Source organism: Anabrus simplex, chromosome 6, assembly GCF_040414725.1.
Source record: "Anabrus simplex isolate iqAnaSimp1 chromosome 6, ASM4041472v1, whole genome shotgun sequence".
Classification (NCBI taxonomy): domain Eukaryota; kingdom Metazoa; phylum Arthropoda; class Insecta; order Orthoptera; family Tettigoniidae; genus Anabrus; species Anabrus simplex.
In genome coordinates, this window is record NC_090270.1 from 22,154,692 (window position 1) to 22,173,379 (window position 18,688).

General features: G+C 42.0%; 1 protein-coding gene across 2 annotated transcripts in view; it reads left to right on the forward strand.

Annotated features, from left to right (window-relative positions):
* Positions 1–18,688, forward strand: part of ENGase (Endo-beta-N-acetylglucosaminidase) — a 203,048-nt gene that overhangs the window by 102,471 nt on the left and 81,889 nt on the right. For both annotated transcript variants that reach the window (XM_067149703.2, XM_067149704.2), the window contains exons 6-7: positions 8,719–9,029; positions 15,447–15,572. In XM_067149703.2, the coding sequence (XP_067005804.2) occupies positions 8,719–9,029; positions 15,447–15,572 (437 nt within the window). The remainder of the gene's footprint in view (positions 1–8,718; positions 9,030–15,446; positions 15,573–18,688) is intronic.

Genomic DNA, 18,688 nt, shown 5'->3' on the forward strand with positions numbered 1-18,688 from the left:
CTTCTTCTTTCTCTTCTTCTTGGATAGAAACGTTTCCCATTTTCCTTGGTCTTCCTCAGAGTCATTTGCCACCGGTGATGGCCTGGACAATTCCTTGTTCTCCATGGTAGTTGATCTCTGCTTTAGTTCTTCTGTAGATTTCTTCCACAATGGTGGTGGTGGTTTTAAGAGGAAGTACAACTAGGCAACCATCCTCTATATAACACTAATCAGAGGGAAAAATGGAAGGGATGCGACACTTCGAAAAATGAATGTATCAGCCAAAGGAAGACAAGGGCCACGAAGGGCGTGAAAATGAAAGACTCCCTAGGCCTCCATACGTAATACCGTCGGGGTATGAAAAGAACAAGAGTTGACCGAGGGAGGTCGGATAGGATAGATGAAAGTGAGGAGCCTGGCACAAGTAAGTAGAAGCAATGCCAGGACTCAGCTAAGGGCCCCGTGGTCGCCAACTCACGCTCCAAAGTTCAGAGCCTCTGAGGCCCCTTTTAGTCACCTCTTACGACAGGCAGGGGATACCGTGGGTGTTATTCTACTGCCCCCACCCACAGGGGGTTTCTTCCACGACATCCTGCATGTTGCTCCAGCCTCTAAAGCTTCTTCCAACTTCATGAGGCCATTTTGTATTTCCGTTTTTAGATTCTTAAGAGCAATAGCCATGATGTTCTTCAACAGTGATCTCGCAGTCTCAAGATGCACCTCTTCTTCATACTGATTCTCCATTATCTGCCGACTGATATCATCAGTCAGATTTGGGTCAATACTCCTACCGTTTTGGCCATTGTGAATGCTTTCCCTTGATACTCCAGGCAACTCCACTGTATCACACTGAATCTCTGCTTCTGCCATCATGCCAATGAGGAAGTCTAGTTGGCCATGACTTGAACCGAGAGGATGGTGTCGTGAGTGAGTGCTGGGAGCGCTTACACTAGAAAACAATTGTCCATCTACCGCAGTGCTATCTCTAAGTGATTTTGATCTTTGGCAAGATGGCTGCTCACAACAAGATTATTTCATTCAAGTTTAATAACTTCATATTGAATCCATATTGAACCGAGAATCTAATGGGAACAAAAAAGTGGGGTCCACCTATTTAATACAATACAATCTTATAAAATGGATTATGACATTTTATTATTCATGGGACCGGGTTCGATGCTGGTGTGCATCATCTTCAGCCACAAAAGTAGAAAAACATACAATGACAACTTAAGGTAGCAAAAACAATGCATAAAAGTGTAAACAAATCTTATAAATGATAGGAGAAATCACTCGATTAAAAACATGAGCCATGAATATTAACTTGTAACATTGATCTAAAAGTACTCTCTTCTAAAAAATATAGCACCAATTATCTTAAAGTTTTATGTAAAGATCCTCTTAACAAGAGTTCACTGAATCTTAAAAACTTTGAATGATATCTGACTAGATTAACAGTGAGCCAAGGACAAAAGTCTAACACCATATTTCCTTTTTCAGGAGAATATTTGTATGGAAGTCTTCTTGATGAACATTCACAGAATCTCGAAGTAAATGGTGCAAATGTTATGAACTTCAGTCAAAACCATTTTGTTTTACCATTGATTGAAAAAGATTAGTCGTTAAAATAGCTTAACCAGTATTAAGACATGACAAATTATAAATCTAAAGAGAACATGAAGGAACTTCAAACTCTGTTTTTACGTAGTAAAATGCTTGTCTTCTGTAACTTAAGAAATTGTGGCTGGAGTCGGTCTACTAAGAATTCTATAGCAAGTTTTTACATGAAAATGAGGCGGACTCTGTGTTTTCCCCTGGGTGCTAAACGATGTTCTCGGTTCAAAATGGGTCCTGAAGCAGTAAAGTAAAAAAAAAAGAAGGGGGATGTTAAGATAAACTCTTGAGAAAAGATAAAGTCCTGTCCTAAGAATTAACGTGAATATGAGACCTCTGGCGTCGTGTATGATGTGTGTAATCAGATGTTAGAGAAGACACTGAGAGTCAAAAGACACCGTGACCAATGTACGTGTATTGGAGGGGAAGGGAGAGAAGTTGATCAGGGATGTTATTGAGGGGAAATAGCAGGATAGGTAGGGAAAAGCGGGGAGGAATGAGGGGCTTAGAGTTAAAGGCAAGGAAGGAAGGAGGGAAGGGAGAGGGGAATTATGTAGAGCGATGCGGTGAGAGGGCGTGGCGTGAGAACGTTTTCCGTGTGCTTTGAAAGACGTCTTCAAAAAGCATAACACCAAGATTTCTTATAAAACTAATAATAGAAGCATTGGTATCCTGCATAACTCCACTTCAATAAATAATAAATAAATAAATAAATAAATAAATAAATAATGTTTTTTATAGTTCCGGAGTGTACAGATTATGCTGTCATGACTGCAGCAGTTCTTATATGGGACAATTGGTGGTGGTGGTGGTGGTGATTATTGTTTTAAGGGGAAGTACAACTAGGCAACCATCCTCTATATAACACTAATCAGAGGGAAAAATGGAAGGGATCCGACACTTCGAAAAATGAAGATATCGGTCAAAGAAAGACAAGGTCCGCGAAGGGCGTGAAAATGAAAGACTCCCTAGCCCTCGCAAACCTAATAGCGTCGGGGTCGGAAAAGAACAAGAGTTGACCAAGGTAGGTCAGATAGGATAGATGAAAGTGAGGAGACTGGCACAAGTAAGTGGAAGCAATGCCAGAACTCAGCTGAGGGCCCCGTGGTCGCCAACCCACGCTCCCAAGTTCAGAGCCTTTGGGGCCCCTTTTAGTCGCCTCTTACGACAGGCAGGGGATACCGTGGGTGTTATTCTACCGCCCCAACCCACAGGGGGGGGGGAGCAATTGGTGATGGTGGTGGTGATTATTGTTTTAAGAGGAAGTACAACAAGGCAACCATCCTCTATATAACACTAATCAGAGAGAAAGAATGGAAGTGGTCCGACCTTTCAAAAAATGAAGGTATCAGCCAAAGGAAGATAAGGGCCATGAAGGGCGTGAAAATGAAAGACTCCCTAGGCCTCCATACGTAATACCGTCGGGGTCTGAAAAGAACAAGGGTTGACCAAGGGAGGTCGGATAGGAGAGATGAAAGTGAGGAGACTGGCACAAGTAAGTGGAAGCAATGCCAGAACTCAGCTGAGGGCCCCGTGGTCGCCAACCCACGCTCCCAAGTTCAGAGCCTTTGGGGCCCCTTTTAGTCGCCTCTTACGACAGGCAGGGGATACCGTGGGTGTTATTCTACCGCCCCAACCCACAGGGGAGGGGGGGCAATTGGTGATGGTGGTGGTGATTATTGTTTTAAGAGGAAGTACAACAAGGCAACCATCCTCTATATAACACTAATCAGAGAGAAAGAATGGAAGTGGTCCGACCTTTCAAAAAATGAAGGTATCGGCCAAAGGAAGATAAGGGCCATGAAGGGCGTGAAAATGAAAGACTCCCTAGGCCTCCATACGTAATACCGTCGGGGTCTGAAAAGAACAAGAGTTGACCAAGGGAGGTCGGATAGGAGTGATGAAAGTGAGGATCCTGGCACAAGTAAGTGGAAGCAATGCCAGGACTCAGCTAAGGGCCCCGTGGTCGCCATCCCACGCTCCAAAGTTCAAAGGTGGATCCAAACTATAATAAAAGTTGCAATATAACTTGTGTCACAGTTGTTACATTTGATACGGTAGACACCTGATTGGTTGTAATTATTATTATTATTATTATTATTATTATTATTATTATTATTATTATTATTATTATTATTATTATTATTATTATTATTATTATTATTATTATTATTGACTGTTTTGGTGTTGTGTATAGTGTTGGTGCTGTTGTGTGTGGTTTTGAATGCTATTTGCAGGTTGTGCTTCTTAAAAATATTAGTTATATTATATACGTAGTATGTCCGGAAAATACGTATAAAAGTTGAATAATAACTTTATTTGACAATTATTCAGGTATTACAATATGGTCTCCTTCAAAGTACTCTCCCTGAGACAAGATGCACTTCTGCCAATGCCGTTTCCACTGTTGATAACATTGTTGAAAGTCTTCAGTTGTGTTGCTGTTCAGTTGCCGTGTCGTTTCTCCCTTGATGGCTTCCACATCACCCAAGTGCCGCCCCCGAAGCACCATTTTGCATTTCGGGAACAGGAAGAAGTCACAAGGGGCTAAATCGGATGAATAAGGCGGGTGGTCTGTCACGGTGATTGAGCTTCGGGCCAAAAACTCACGCACAACGAGCGACGTGTGAGCGGGCGCATTGTCGTGATGAAGGATCCACCTGCCCCCTTGTGCCAGATCCGGTCGAACTCGGGCCACACGAGCTCTGAGACTTGATGTTGATGCGCTGTTCCTCAGGTGGTGGTGATTATTGTTTTAAGAGGAAGTACAACTAGGCAACCATCCTCTATATAACGCTAATCAGAGAGAAAATATGGAAAATCGAAAAATGAAGGTATCGGCCAAAGAAAGACAAGGGCCACGAAGGGCGTGAAAATGAAAGACTCCCTAGCCCTCGCAAACCTAATAGCGTTGGGGTCGGAAAAGAACAAGGGTTGACCAAGGGAGGTCGGATAGGATAGATGAAAGTGAGGAGCCTGGCACAAGTAAGTGGAAGCAATGCCAGGACTCAGCTAAGGGCCCCGTGGTCGCCAACCCACGCTCCATAGTTCAGAACCCCTGGGGCGCGCTGTTCCTCAATCAGAGAGAGCTCCATACCGACGGCAGGTGAAAACGGGTAACTTTCAACAAGCAGCCGCACACTGCTACTGACACGCAGAGCTCTCCGACTCGAACTGAGCGTTGAGAAGATTGGCGACAACAGCAGTGCCACCTGGCGGCGCCTCCACGATACGTGATACGTCACCCCAACGGATTTATACGTATTTTCCGGACACACTACGTATATTGGTGTTGTTGAAGGTAAATAGCTCATCATCTTTTTTGGGTGTGGCTGTTTTAATTAATTTAGTTTTGGGTTGGGATTTTATTTTGTGAATGATTTTATTGACCATTTCTTTGCTGTATCCGTTATGTTTGGCTATATCGTGGATTAATTTTAATTCATTATTTTGATCTTCTATTGTCAATGGGATATTAAAAGCTCTATATATCATGCTATAATAGGCTGCTCTTTTGTGTGTGTTAGGATGAATGGAGTCATTTTTTATGGTATTGAAAGTGTGTGTGGGTTTCCTATAGATCTTGTAAGATAAGTGGTTGTCGTGTCTGGTTATTGTCAAGGCCAAGTAATTTAAGGTACGGTTATTTTTTGTTTCTTTAGTAAATTTAATTTGGGGGTCTAAAGTGTTAAGTTTGTCTAGTATAGTATCTGCATCAGTGGATCTATTATCTATGATTACGAAGATATCTTCGACAAATCTGCACCAAAAATATATATTATCTATTTTGTTGATTGATGTGTGTTCTAGGTGATCTATATATATTACTGCTAATATTCCGGAAGCAGGAGATCCCATAGGTAGGCCTTGTTGCTGATATATGGTATCATGAAATCTGAAGTAGTTATTGTTTATGGCGAATTTGAGTAGATTCATGAATTCTTCTATTTCTAAGGTGCTCAAGTTGCTATGGTTTTTTAGGTTAGATTCTATTATTTTGATTGTTTCTTTGATAGGAGTGGTGGTGGTGGTGATTATTGTTTTAAGAAGAAGTACAACTAGGCAACCATCCTCTATATAACACTAATCAGAGGGGAAAAAATGGAAGGGATCTGACACTTCGAAAAATGAAGATATCGGCCAAAGGAAGACAAGGGCCACGAAGGGCCTCGCAAACCTAATAGCGTCGGGGTAGGAAAAGAACAAGAGTTGACCAAGAGAGGTCGGATAGGATAGATGAAAGCGAGGAGCCTGGCACAAGTAAGTGGAAGCAATGTCAGGACTCAGCTAAGGGCTCCATGGTCGCCAACCCACGCTCCAAAGTTCAGGGCCCCTGGGGCGCCTTTTAGTTGCCTCTTACAACAGGCAGGAGATACCGTGGGTGTTATTCTACTGCCCCCACCCACAGGGGGGTGTTTGATAGGAATGTTAGGGTACATGTTTGTTATATCAAATGAAGCAAGAGTATGATGTTGTTCAATCTTTAGTTCTTTGGTTCTGTTGCAAAAATCTATTGAGTTTTGTATTGTTTTGTTTGCTAAAAAGGAATAATGCTTTTTCAAAAAATTTTGAATGAATTGTGATAATTTATAGGTTGGACTGGCTCTATAGTTTATAATCGGTCTTATGGGTATATTTTCTTTGTGTATTTTAGGGTAGGTTTTTGCTGATGGTAATTGGTGGTTAATAGTTATTAGTTTAGCAGATTCTGTTTCGGTGAAAAGAAAGTGTGTGTTCTTGAGTAGATTTTTTAAATTCCTTTGTATGTTATTGGTTGGATCTCGGCGTTTAATTGAAAAAGTGTTGTCTTGGAAACATTCTTTAGTCTTTGTTATGTAATCATTCTTATCCATAATGACCGTGGTGTTGCCTTTGTCGGCTTTTGTTATTAGTAGATTGTTCTGTTTTATCTTGTTTTTGAGTTTGTTTAGGTTCGATTTATTGGTGGTATTAATTTTTAGGTTATTATTGTGAATGTTATTGATGTATTGCGGGATCTTTCTACTGATTTTGTGTCTAACTTCGTCTCGTATATCGTATGGGATTTTCTGTAAGGTGAGTTCTGTTTTGGTAATGGCAGTTATAATATTCTGATAGGATGATGCATTACCCCAGTTGTGTTTGGGTCCCTTGCTCAACATAGCCGTCTCTTCATCGTCAAATGCAGTTAGTGTGAGATTTTTTATGGGTGGGTGGAATTTATGTTGGGAATTCTCGTTAAGATGAGGAGGATCTTTATTTTTGATTATGGTTAGTGGTTTCGGTTTGCTTTGTTGTTTCAGTGTTTCCAGTTTTTTGTTTAATGTATTTTGTTTCTTTATGGCTAAATTTTCTATGTTATCTTTAGAAATTTGTTGAAAGTAATTCCAATAGCTATGTGGGAGTCCATGGGATACTTTGATATGTGTTGAATAAAGTTCATTATTGAGATGTTGATTTTTTGCGATATAGGAATTTTATTTCTTCTTTTAACCAAATTTCATTAGTCCTGTTTAGTGTTTTGCATGTCTGAGCAGTTTGTCTATGTTTGTTATTGTATTTCTGGAGAAATTTTGATGTCTCGCAGTATATATAAAACTTACTGGAGTACATCAATAGTTGAATTGCACAGTACTCAATTTTCAAAAAATTTTAATGATAAGAGTTCTTACAACACATCAATATAAAGTATATCAGCCATAGGACATTCTCGATGATCACCCAATACAACTAAATTAGCACAAGAACCACAAGAAGATTGAAGAATGAACGCTATACAACCTGAACTCAAATTTTAATAGACGTTTTTAAAAATATATACTATGTTGTAATGTGTTATATTTTTCAAGTGTTTTATACTGTGGCCTATATGTTTTAATGTGTTTAATGTACTCATATCCATATATACTCAATAGGTTATAGTTTATTGTTTATAGTTTATTATCACCACCAACTTTAATCACAAATATTTTAACATAACAATACTGCAATATATTTTACTTCCATTCTTCATTAGACATCCGGATGATCTAACACAACATCTTTGTAATTTTGTCTGGTGGTGGTGGTGATTATTGTTTTAAGAGGAAGTACAACTGGGCAACCATCCTCTATATAACACTAATCAGAGAGAAAAAGTGGAAGGGGCCCGACACTTCGAAAAATTAAGATATGGGCCAAAGGAAGACAAGGGTCACGTAGGGCGTAAAAATGAAAGATACCCTAGCCCTCGCAAACCTAATAGCGTCGGGGTCAGAAAAGAACAAGAGTTGACCAAGGGAGGTCGGATAGGATAGATGAAAGTGAGGAGCCTGGCATAAGTAAGTGGAAAGAATGCCAGGACTCAGCTGAGGGCCCCGTGGTCGCCAACCCACGCTCCAAAGTGCAGGGCCTCTGAGGCCCCTTTTAGTCACCTCTTATGACAGGCAGGTGATACCGTGGGTGTTATTCTACCGCCCCCAACCACAGGGGGCCCCACCCACAGGGGGGAGTTAGTGGGAAATAATTTTGTCTAATGACTATAAATGTTATGTACTAGCTGATGGCCGGTACTAGTGTAATAATTCATTCACAATAAATAAGTATTGATCGGTGGAACACTTTTCTTGTCTATACATTGAATCCAATCAATACGGAAAGTGAAGCTTATAAATAATAAAACGGTGCTCACCCGAAATCAGCAGAGGTTTTACTGGTAGTATTCCAGTTTTGTACACCAGTCGGTTCTGAATACCGTAGCGCATGATAATATGAATGAAAACACTTCATTATCCGGGCATGATGGCAGGTATTGGTCAGTGATACGCCGGCAGTACTAGCAAGGTTGCACGTGAGCGACACGTCAACGCGCGTACGGTAGCGCACCACCCAACGTTATCAAGCAAGACAGCTTGGCAGGCTACACGCTGCCTAGGCTGACACTGAAGTTGCTCACGGTTAAACTTGCGTTTCTTTGTTGATTTTCCAGTGAGCTTTCACTAGGGGGAAATATAAAACGCCCCATGTCGATTTTTGTTTCAGAACACTATGCCCTCTTACAATTTCCATAACTTATTTTCAGACAATCTGTGTGTGTATGTGTATATACATATAACATTAATGGAAGGATTGTACTACAGCCTATGTGTGTATGTGGTTTATTGCCAGGTTATTCAGGACCACCCTTGGTACAATTTGAGTAAGCAGCAGTACCAGCCCAGTGTTCCTTCCTGTCTCAACGACTGCTGCATTGAGAGGAGTGAGAAGCCTAAAGAAGTGAGCTCAGAGCAGACACAGCAAAGTGGAGATGATGCATTACAGAGTGAGGAATCTGGTTTGGTCCAGAAAGAGTCTTCTTGTGATAAGATGAACAAGGGCTGTGTCCAACACCACAACCGAGATGCCTTCCAGGGTGGGGGCTGCCTTGAAATCCAACGGCTGAGATTGTTGGAAGCAGCCGAGGACCTCTATTTTCATCGGTTTGTACTGCAATTGCTGTCCTTGTAGATAAACTGTTCGAAAATGTTTGATTGGGGGTCAGAATTTGGGTCTATGAAATACTGCATATACACGAATAATACCTGCATATTCTTTTCAAACTTTGGCCCATACCATTGGCAAATCTGTTCCCGCCAAAACCGAGGAGTGTGCTTCATACATATTACTTTATTTATGTGGCGCCAGTTTCTTATGTCACATGTTTAGATGCCCAGGGTGAGTTCTCATTATAGTTCATTCATGGCTAAAGAAAAGCTCCATATTAATCATGCATCAGGAAGAAAGTACGATGGGGAGGAGAAGTCAGGGAAAATAAGGCTCATTTTGAATGAATAAGCAGTAACTGCTGTGTATTTTGTGGACAAAAGGCAAAGTTTCCAGAAATTTAAAACAGGATATGCAAATATTCAACTGAAAAAATATAGTTTGGATATGCAGTCATGAGTGAAATGTGTCTGTTGAAAGCTATAGAATTTACTGATTGTTTCAACAGCAGTTATTAACTCATTAAAAATAGCGGCTTAGTAAATGATCGCTTAATATTAATATTAGGTATTAAAATGAAGTAAGAATGTGATATGTTGAAGATGTGGCAGCATGCATCATCACCGATTTCAGAGGATAGATTATATAGTTTCATGTCTGTTTAAATTTCAGCAAGGCTATTTCCTGTAAATTTTTAGTGATGAGGTGATCATTACTCTGCTGGTGGCTGAGATAGGTTATTATGATAAATGCTCACTGAAGTTAGGTTACGTGATGCTGTGTGAGTAATAACAAAATGAAATAGACGTGATGTAGGCTTATGCCGTGTCAAGAAAATAAGGGGAAATTCTTTATGTTTTGCAGAGAACTTTGCTCTGCGTCTTCAGAAGAAAATCTAGACTGTTCACGAGAAAGGCTTTTCAAACAGTGAGGTTTGAATTTGTAATTTATAATAGAAGTGGAAGTGGTACGTTCATGGCTCACCAGATGCGGTACAGCGCTAGCATTCAAATCGGAAGCTGACGGAGCCATCAGATGACAGAATCATCAGAATCAGTCTGAGAGGGTCACACAACATAACAGGTGTACATACATATGAAAGTATGACATGACACAAGCCTGGAACGTACGAATTTGGAAAGCAATGAAATGAAATAACAATACTGAAGGGACAGGGAATGCTATGCCTTGCCTTGCTATGCACAGCCTTAATGGCTGGCAGTCATGTATTACTTAATTGATAGCCAGTGTCCCTGTTGCAATTGTTAGGATTTCTGTGTATTTCCATAGCTTTCCATATAATCCTGGACCTGTAGTGTCTAGTGTGGGAAAGAGCTCGAGCATCTTCGAACACAACATCATGACCCGACGATAGAGCGTGCTCACCTATTGCTCATTTATCTGGCTGGTTGAGACGAATATTACATTCATGTTCCTTGATACGAGTACCAATGTTTGGCCAATGTATACCTTACCGAAGTACAGGGAATTTCTTATGCCCCATGATGTAAAAGTGGGGACAATTTGTCCTTGGTTTTACCCCTTTCAGACCGAGTACGCACAATTGTGCGGGTTCGTATTTTAGTTATCCCTGACCGTATTTGATGTTTTTTCGGCGCTACACCGGACTGCAGTGATTGTGCAGGACACGTGGCGTGTATTTCAATTGATTTTAGTATGCGCTTGACTGCCAGGGCGAAGGAAGAAGAGTTTAAAAAGCACAGTTGATCGGCGAGATGGCAGGAAGCAGTAGTGCCGAAAGTAAGTATTTATTTACTGCGTTTATATTAATCTAGAAGCTTTACTGAATACTGGAATATATTCAATGAAGTGTGTACATTGGTTAGTGAACGTAAATTTTGAAGCTACACCATCGTACGTGATACAACGAGGTTTTGAATTTTGATACGCACAATTGTGTGGGTCCTGTTTTTCGGATGCAAGTTTTTATTTTGTAAAATAAACTATTAATATGTGTATTGAGGAGCATTTTAGTCAGTTCTTGACGTACAAACAAAAATTCACACCTCCAGTTTTCTTTCAGGTCTGAAAGGGTTACTAAGACTGTGAGCAATTTTAGTGACTGTGCCAAACAGGGTTTTTATCTTGTGTTTGGGGAGGACCTTGGGAATTTGATCTGTGGTGTTGTGAATGTAAGGCAGGTAGGCAGTTTCCTTCACTTCTTTCTTCTGTGAGCTTTGCCTGGTCGTTTCTCTGGGATGCAGGGCTCTATAAATCTGCAAATCGCTGTAAAGATTATCCTTGAACGTGACTTTGAGTATGTCCATCTCCACCTGGATATCTGATGGCTCACAAATTTATCTCGCCCTCTTGGTGAGTGTCGTGAGAATGCCTTGTTTTTGTGCTGGATGGTGGTGCGAATCTGCAAGAAGATAGCGATTTGTGTGGGTAAGCTTACGATAGATGGTATGTCCTAAGGAGCCATCCGGTTCCTTTCTTACTAGAACATCCAAGAAAGGAAGGCATCCGTCCAACTCCATCTCCATAGTGAATTTAATTGAAGGATGTTGCTAATTTACGTGGTTTAGAAATGGATGGAGTTTCTCAGGTGGTGATTATTGTTTTAAGAGGAAGTACAACTAGGCAACCATCCTCTATATAACACTAATCAGAGAGAAAAAATGGAAGGGGTCCGGCACTTCAAAAAATGAAGGTATCGGCCAAAGAAAGAGGTGGTGGTGGTGATTATTGTTTTAAGAGGAAGTACAACTAGGCAACCATCCTCTATATAACACTAATCAGAGGGAAAATTGGAAGGGATCCGACACTTCGAAAAATGAAGTTATCGGTCAAAGAAAGACAAGGGCCACGAAGGGCGTGAAAATGAAAGACTCCCTAGCCCTCGCAAACCTAATAGCGTCGGGGTCGGAAAAGAACAAGAGTTGACCAAGGGAGGTCGGATAGGATAGATGAAAGTGAGGAGCCTGGCACAAGTAAGTGGAAGAAATGCCAGGACTCAGCTAAGGGCCCCGTGGTCGCCAACCCACGCTCCAAAGTTCAGAGCCCCTGGGGCGCCAAAGAAAGACAAGGACCACGAAGGGCATGAAAATGAAAGACACCCTAGCCCTCGCAAACCTAATAGCGTCGGGGTCGGAAAAGAACAAGAGTTGACCAAGTGAGGTCAGATACGATAGATGAAAGTGAGGAGCCTGGCACGAGTAAGTGGAAGCAATGCCAGGACTCAGCTGAGGACCCCTTGGTCGCCAACCCACGCTCCAAAGTTCAGAGCCCCTGGGGTAAGTTTCTGAGAACCTTCTGTCCAGACCACAAATGTATCATCAACATACCTCCACTAGATCATAGGTTTGACAGGCGCCGAATCGATAGCCTCCTTCTCAAAATGCTCCATAAAGAAATTAGTGACTACGGGTGAAAGTGGACTTCCCATAGCCACTCCATCAGTCTGTTCATAAAAATTCCTACCCCGCAAGAAATAGCTGGAAGTTATGCAGTGGTAAAATAGCTTAGTAATGTCCTCAGGAAACAGATGTTCAATGAGAGACATGACCAAGTCAGTCAGCACTTTAGTGAACAAGGACTCCACATTGAAACTCACCAAAAGTGCATTAGGTTGAAGGGTTATGGTTGACAACTTGTTCATACAAAAACAAGGCATTCTCACAACACTCACCAAGAAGGTGAGACGAATTTGTGAGCCATCAAATATCCAGGTGGAGATGGACACACCCAGTCACGTTCAATGGTAATGGTTACAGCAATTTGCAGATTCATAAAGTCCTGCATTCCAGAGAAATGACCAGGCAAATCTCAGGGAACTGCCTATCTGCCTTACATTCATAACACCGCAGATCGAATTGCCAAGGTCCACCGCAAACACAATATAAAAACCCTGTTTGGCACAGTTACTAAAATTGCTCACAGTCTGGGTAAAACCAAGTACAAATTGTCCCCACTTTTACATCCTGGGGTATACGAAATTTCCTGTACTTCGGTAAGATATACATGGCCAAACATTGATACTCGTATCAAGGAACATGAACGAAATATTCGTCTCAACAAGCCAGTGGTGGTGGTAGTGGTAGTGGTGGTGGTGGTGGTGGTGGTGGTGGTGGTGGTGAATTTTTGTTTTAAAAGGAAGTACAATGAGGTAATCATCCCCTCTGAACATATTAGTGGAAAATAAATTTAAAATAAAAACAAAATGATTTATTCAACAAAGGAATTTGAAAACACAGTACAAAATAAAACAAAAAATAATTTTATTAGGCCGAAAAATTACTAACGAATCAAAAGGGAATGTGCGTTCCCTGAGTAACAGTACACATGTAATTTATGTACCCTTGATTAGTCCACTGTCGCACATAAAGTGGATGACGAAATCAGCGATAGTCGCGTCATCAGCTAGTATGCGTTCGAATGTTTCCTGCTGGCCAAAGTCACGTCTTAGGCCAGAGAGATCAGTGCACTCTGTGAGGATGTGGGCCACGGTAAAGTCGGCAGCACAAGATACACTCGGGGGTCTTCCGTTTTTAGGAAATAAGAGTGGGTAGATCATAAATGACCTATCCTCAGCCTACACAATACTATGGCCTCTCTCCGTGAAAGCCAGAAAGAGGACCGCCACACAGTAGTTGTCTTCTTAATTGATCTCACCTTGTTGGGAGTTCGGATAGCCAATCTGATTCCCAGGACGCCAAGATGGTTCGACGTGGCTGATGGTGGTGGTGGTGGTGGTGGTGATTATTGTTTTAAGAGGAAGTACAACTAGGAAACCATTCTCTATATAACACTAATCAGACGGAAAAATGGAAGGGATCCGACACTTCGAAAAATGAAGATATCGGCCAAAGGAAGACAAGGGCCACGAAGGGCGTGAAAATGAAAGAGTCCCTAGCCCTCGCAAACCTAATAGCATCGGGGTCGGAAAAGAACAAGAGTTGACCAAGAGAGGTCGGATAGGAGAGATGAAAGTGAGGAGCCTGACACAAGTAAGTGGAAGCAATGCCAGGACTCAGCTGAGGGCCCCATGGTCGCCAACCCACGCTCCAAAATTCAGAGCCCCTGAGGCCCCTTTTAGTCGCCTCTTACAACAGGCAGGGGATACCGTGGGTGTTATTCTACCGCCCCCCACCCACAGGGGGCGACGTGGCTGAGAACAAATATCTTGAGCAGGTACATTGACCAGTGTTGGAGGTAAAAGTACCGCTTCTTCAGCTTCATCCGGCCAGCATCACTTCACCTGGCTAGAAGGTCATGAATCTGCTGCACCAGTGGGTGTTGCGAGAAACAGGCTTCAGTAGACTGCAGAGATGGTGGTGGTGATTATTGTTTTAAGAGGAAGTACAACTAGGCAACCATCCTCTATATAACACTAATCAGAGAGAAAAATGGAAGGGGTCCGACACTTCGAAAAATGAAGATATCGGCCAAAGGAAGACAAGGGCCACGAAGGGCGTGAAAATGAAAGACTCCCTAGCCCTCGCAAACCTAATAGCGTCGGGGTCGGAAAAGAACAAGAGTTGACCAAGGGAGGTCGGATAGGATAGATGAAAGTGAGGAGCCTGGCACAAGTAAGTGGAAGCAATTCCAGGACTCAGCTGAGGGCCTCGTGGTTGCCAACCCATGCTCCAAAGTTCAGAGGCCCTGAGGCCCTTCTTTAGTCGCCTCTTACGACAGGCAGGGGATACTGTGGATGTTATTCTACCGCCCCCACCCACAGGGGGCCTCAACCACCCAGACAAATCAGCAATAGCTGAGGACGCTCTATCGTCAGGTCATGACGTATTCCAAGATGCTTGAGCTCTTTCCTACACTAGAAACTACATGTCCAGGTTTGTATGGGAAGCTGTGGAAATTCATAGAAACCCTAATGATTTCAACAGGGACACTGGCTATCAATTAAGTAATACGTGGTTGTCAGCCATTAAGCATTTGCGTTTGTAGTTCCCTTCCCTATCCCTTCACTATTTTTATTTTGTTTCGTTGCTTTCCAAATTCGTACGTTCCTCATCGCCAGATGTTTCATTCCAAGCTTGTGTCATGTCATACTGTCATATGTATGTACACCTGTTATGTGATCCTCTCAGACTGATTCTGATAGTTCCGTCAACTTCCGCTTTGAATGCTAGCGCTGTACCATGTCCGGTGAGCCATATGGTGACAAATGAATGTACCACTTTCACGTGAGCAGTCGAGATTTTCTTCTGAAGACGCAGAGCAAAGTTCTCTGCGAAACGTAAAGAATTTCACCTTATTTTCTTGACACGGCATAAGCCCAAAAGCCTATATCATGTCTATAAGTATGAGCCGTGAAAGCATGAATGTTTGCCACAGAAACGTCAGGAGTGAAACTAATTTAATTTTAAAGTATAAAATTGAACATGAGCTGGCATTCTGGAGATGGTGGGTTGAGTCACTTCTCTGTTTTTCAGACTGCTAATGTGTGATTTCTCCTGTAATGGTGCAACAGTGTTCGTGGTTTCCACGAAGAACAATGACGACGACATCACTAACCTGGATCTCATGCTGCTTATTGAGGAAAATACTGGGAAATACAGGTTAGTACCTTGTTTGGATGTGGTCTTAGGTGGAAGTACAACACTAATGAGAAGGGGAAAAGGAAGAACTCTGATGCTTTGAAGAAAGGTGGTGGTGGTGATTATTGTTTTAAGAGGAAGTACAACTGGGCAACCATCCTCTATATAACACTAATCAGAAATAAAAATGGAAGGGATCCGACACTTCGAAAAATGAAGATATCGGCCAAAGGAAGACAAGGGCCACGAAGGGCGTGAAAATGAAAGACTCCCTAGTACTCGCAAACCTAATAGCGTCGGGGTCGGAAAAGAACAAGAGGTGACCAAGGAAGGTCGGATAGGATAGATGAAAGTGAGGAGCCTGGCACAAGTAAGTGGAAGCAATGCCAGGACTCAGCTAAGGGCCCCTGGTCGCCAACCCACACTCCTAAGTTCAGAGCCCCTGGGGCCCCTTTTAGTCGCCTCTTACGACAGGCAGGGGATACCGTGGGTGTTATTCTACCGCCCCCACCCACAGGGGGCTTTGAAGAAACATATCGACAAAGGATAGGAAAGGGCTAGGCCTTGCAAACCTAATACAGTACCTCTGTCAGTCTTAGTAGGACCTATATCTGGCTCTTTAGCTGATATTTATTTAAATAACCTTGAAAAGTACATTTTAAACACATCATCATTAGTTGTTTTGCTTATTGCTTAGCGCTGCGACCTCGGAACTCATGTCTGCGTTGCTGCCTTTACCAGATGGCTCCATCCAGAACAGTTTCCAGCTTTCCTTAACGTAATAGTATTAATAATAATCGTATGCCCGCAGCTGACATGTGCAGACATTTGAATTTTATGCCATCTGGCTGTCTGCTCGTCAGTTTCGATGTTCTTGTTTTACTCTAGGCCTACTAGATGGAAGACAGAGTAAACCGAATCTCTTTTGAGTATCTGTGGCTGAGGTTGAATTAATTTTATCGGGTAAACACCAAATGTGACACCAGAGATCTTTTACATGCCGACATCATACGACATGGAGTGTCAAATGGACTTTTTTTTCCGTCTTTCAAAAATCCGACTACTTTTGCCGGATTTGAACCCGCTATCTTGGGATCCAGAGGCCGACAATCTATCACTGATCACAGAGACAGCTTTCCTTAACATGATCTGAAATGATCTTCTTCGCCTAATGTAACCATTTACTTGCTGTTCTTCCCCATGGTCTACTGCCTTCAACTTTGCCTTGCAAAATGGTATATCCTAAGTTTGCTCCCTCTCTTCTGTAAATGTGGCCAAGGAGTGGTGGTGGTGATTATTGTTTTAAGAGGAAGTACAACTAGGCAACCATCCTGTATATAACACTAATCAGAGGGGAAAAATAGAAGGGATCCGACACTTCGAAAAATGAAGATATCAGTCAAAGAAAGACAAGGGCCACGAAGGGCATGAAAATGAAAGACTCCCTAGCCCTTGCAAACCTAATAGCGTCGGGGTCGGAAAAGAACAAGAGTTGACCAAGGGAGGTCGGATAGGGTAGATGAAAATGAGGAGCCTGTCACAAGTAAGTGGAAGCAATGCCAGGACTCAGCTAAGGGCCCCGTGGTCGCCAACCTACGCTCCAAAGTTCAGAGCCCCTGGGGCCCCTTTTAATCGCCTCTTACGACAGGCAGGGGATACTGTGGGTGTTATTCTACCGCCCCCAACCACAGGGGGATGTGGCCAAGGATCTTGAGGTAACATTCACTCTCACGGGAAGATAGATGTTTCTTGATGCTGAGTTCATTCTGAATGGAAACATTGGTTCTTCTTTCCGTCCAGGGTACACGCAGCATTCTCTGCCAACACCACATCTCAAAGGCATCAATTCGACTTTTGTTTCTGGCACTCACTGTCCAGGCCTAACAGCCATACTAAAAGACTGAGAATGCTAGTGATTCCACAACCGCATCTTCAAAGCTTTTGATATTGCCCAATTCTGCCAGATTTTAGTGAGTTTAACCATTGCAGCATGATCTAGAACAGTATGTCTTTTGATCTCTCTTTCACAGCTTCCTGTGTCATTGATGAATGACCCAAGGTATACAAATACCTTTACTCTCTCCAGGCCCTTTACATGTCCTGTAAGTTGGATTTGACCCTGCTGATCAGCTACCATTTGCTTGCATAAGATATCAATGCAATAGTACGATAGTTGGAAAAATCCCTTATGGACCCCTTTTGCTGAAGAGGAATTAGTATTGATGTTGTCCAGTCCTTGGGCCATTCACCACTTTTCCAAACTATATTACACACTGAATGTAAAACACGCATGCCATCCTCCCCCATCACTTTTGACATTTCTCCGGAAATACCATCAATACCTGGGGCTTTGTAATACTTCAGATGATTGAAGGCATTCACAATTTCACTGAAGCTGCCTCTGTGAATCCGTGGTAGAGTGTCGGCCTCCGGATCCCAGGATAGCGGGTTCAAACCCGGCAGAGGTAGTTGGATTTTTGAAGGGCGGAAAAAAGTCCTTTCGACACTCCATGTCGTACGATGTCGGCATGTAAAAGATCTCTGGTGATACATTTGGTATTTACCCGACAAAATTCATTAAATCTCAGCCATAGACGTCCAAGAGAGATCCGGTTTACTCTGTCTGCCATCTAGCGGACCTAGAGTAAAACGGAACGTCGAAATTGACGAGCAGACAGCGTCAGATCGAAATGTCTGCAAATGGTAGCTGAGGCCATATGATTATTATTATTATTATTATTATTATTATTATTATTATTATTATTATTATTATTATTATTATTATTGTTATTATTGTTATTGTTATTATTATCATTATTATTATTATTATTATTATTATTATTATTTATTTCACTGAAAAGAATATCAGGTGGTTCCTTGTCATACCCCATAAAAAATTCCTGTTCGGCAGAATTTTTTCCTTTGCAATACAGTGTTTCACAGTACTGTTTCCATCGCTCTATTGCTTTATTCTTATTGGTAATAAGGCTGCCATCTTCATCTTCAGTCACGCATTCACCTGGTTTGAACTCATGGGTAATGCTGTTAACTTTAAAAAAAATATGATGTGTTTGATTCAACTTTTGATGGTGGTCTATTTCATCACAAATACTAATGAGGAACCACGTCCTGTCAGT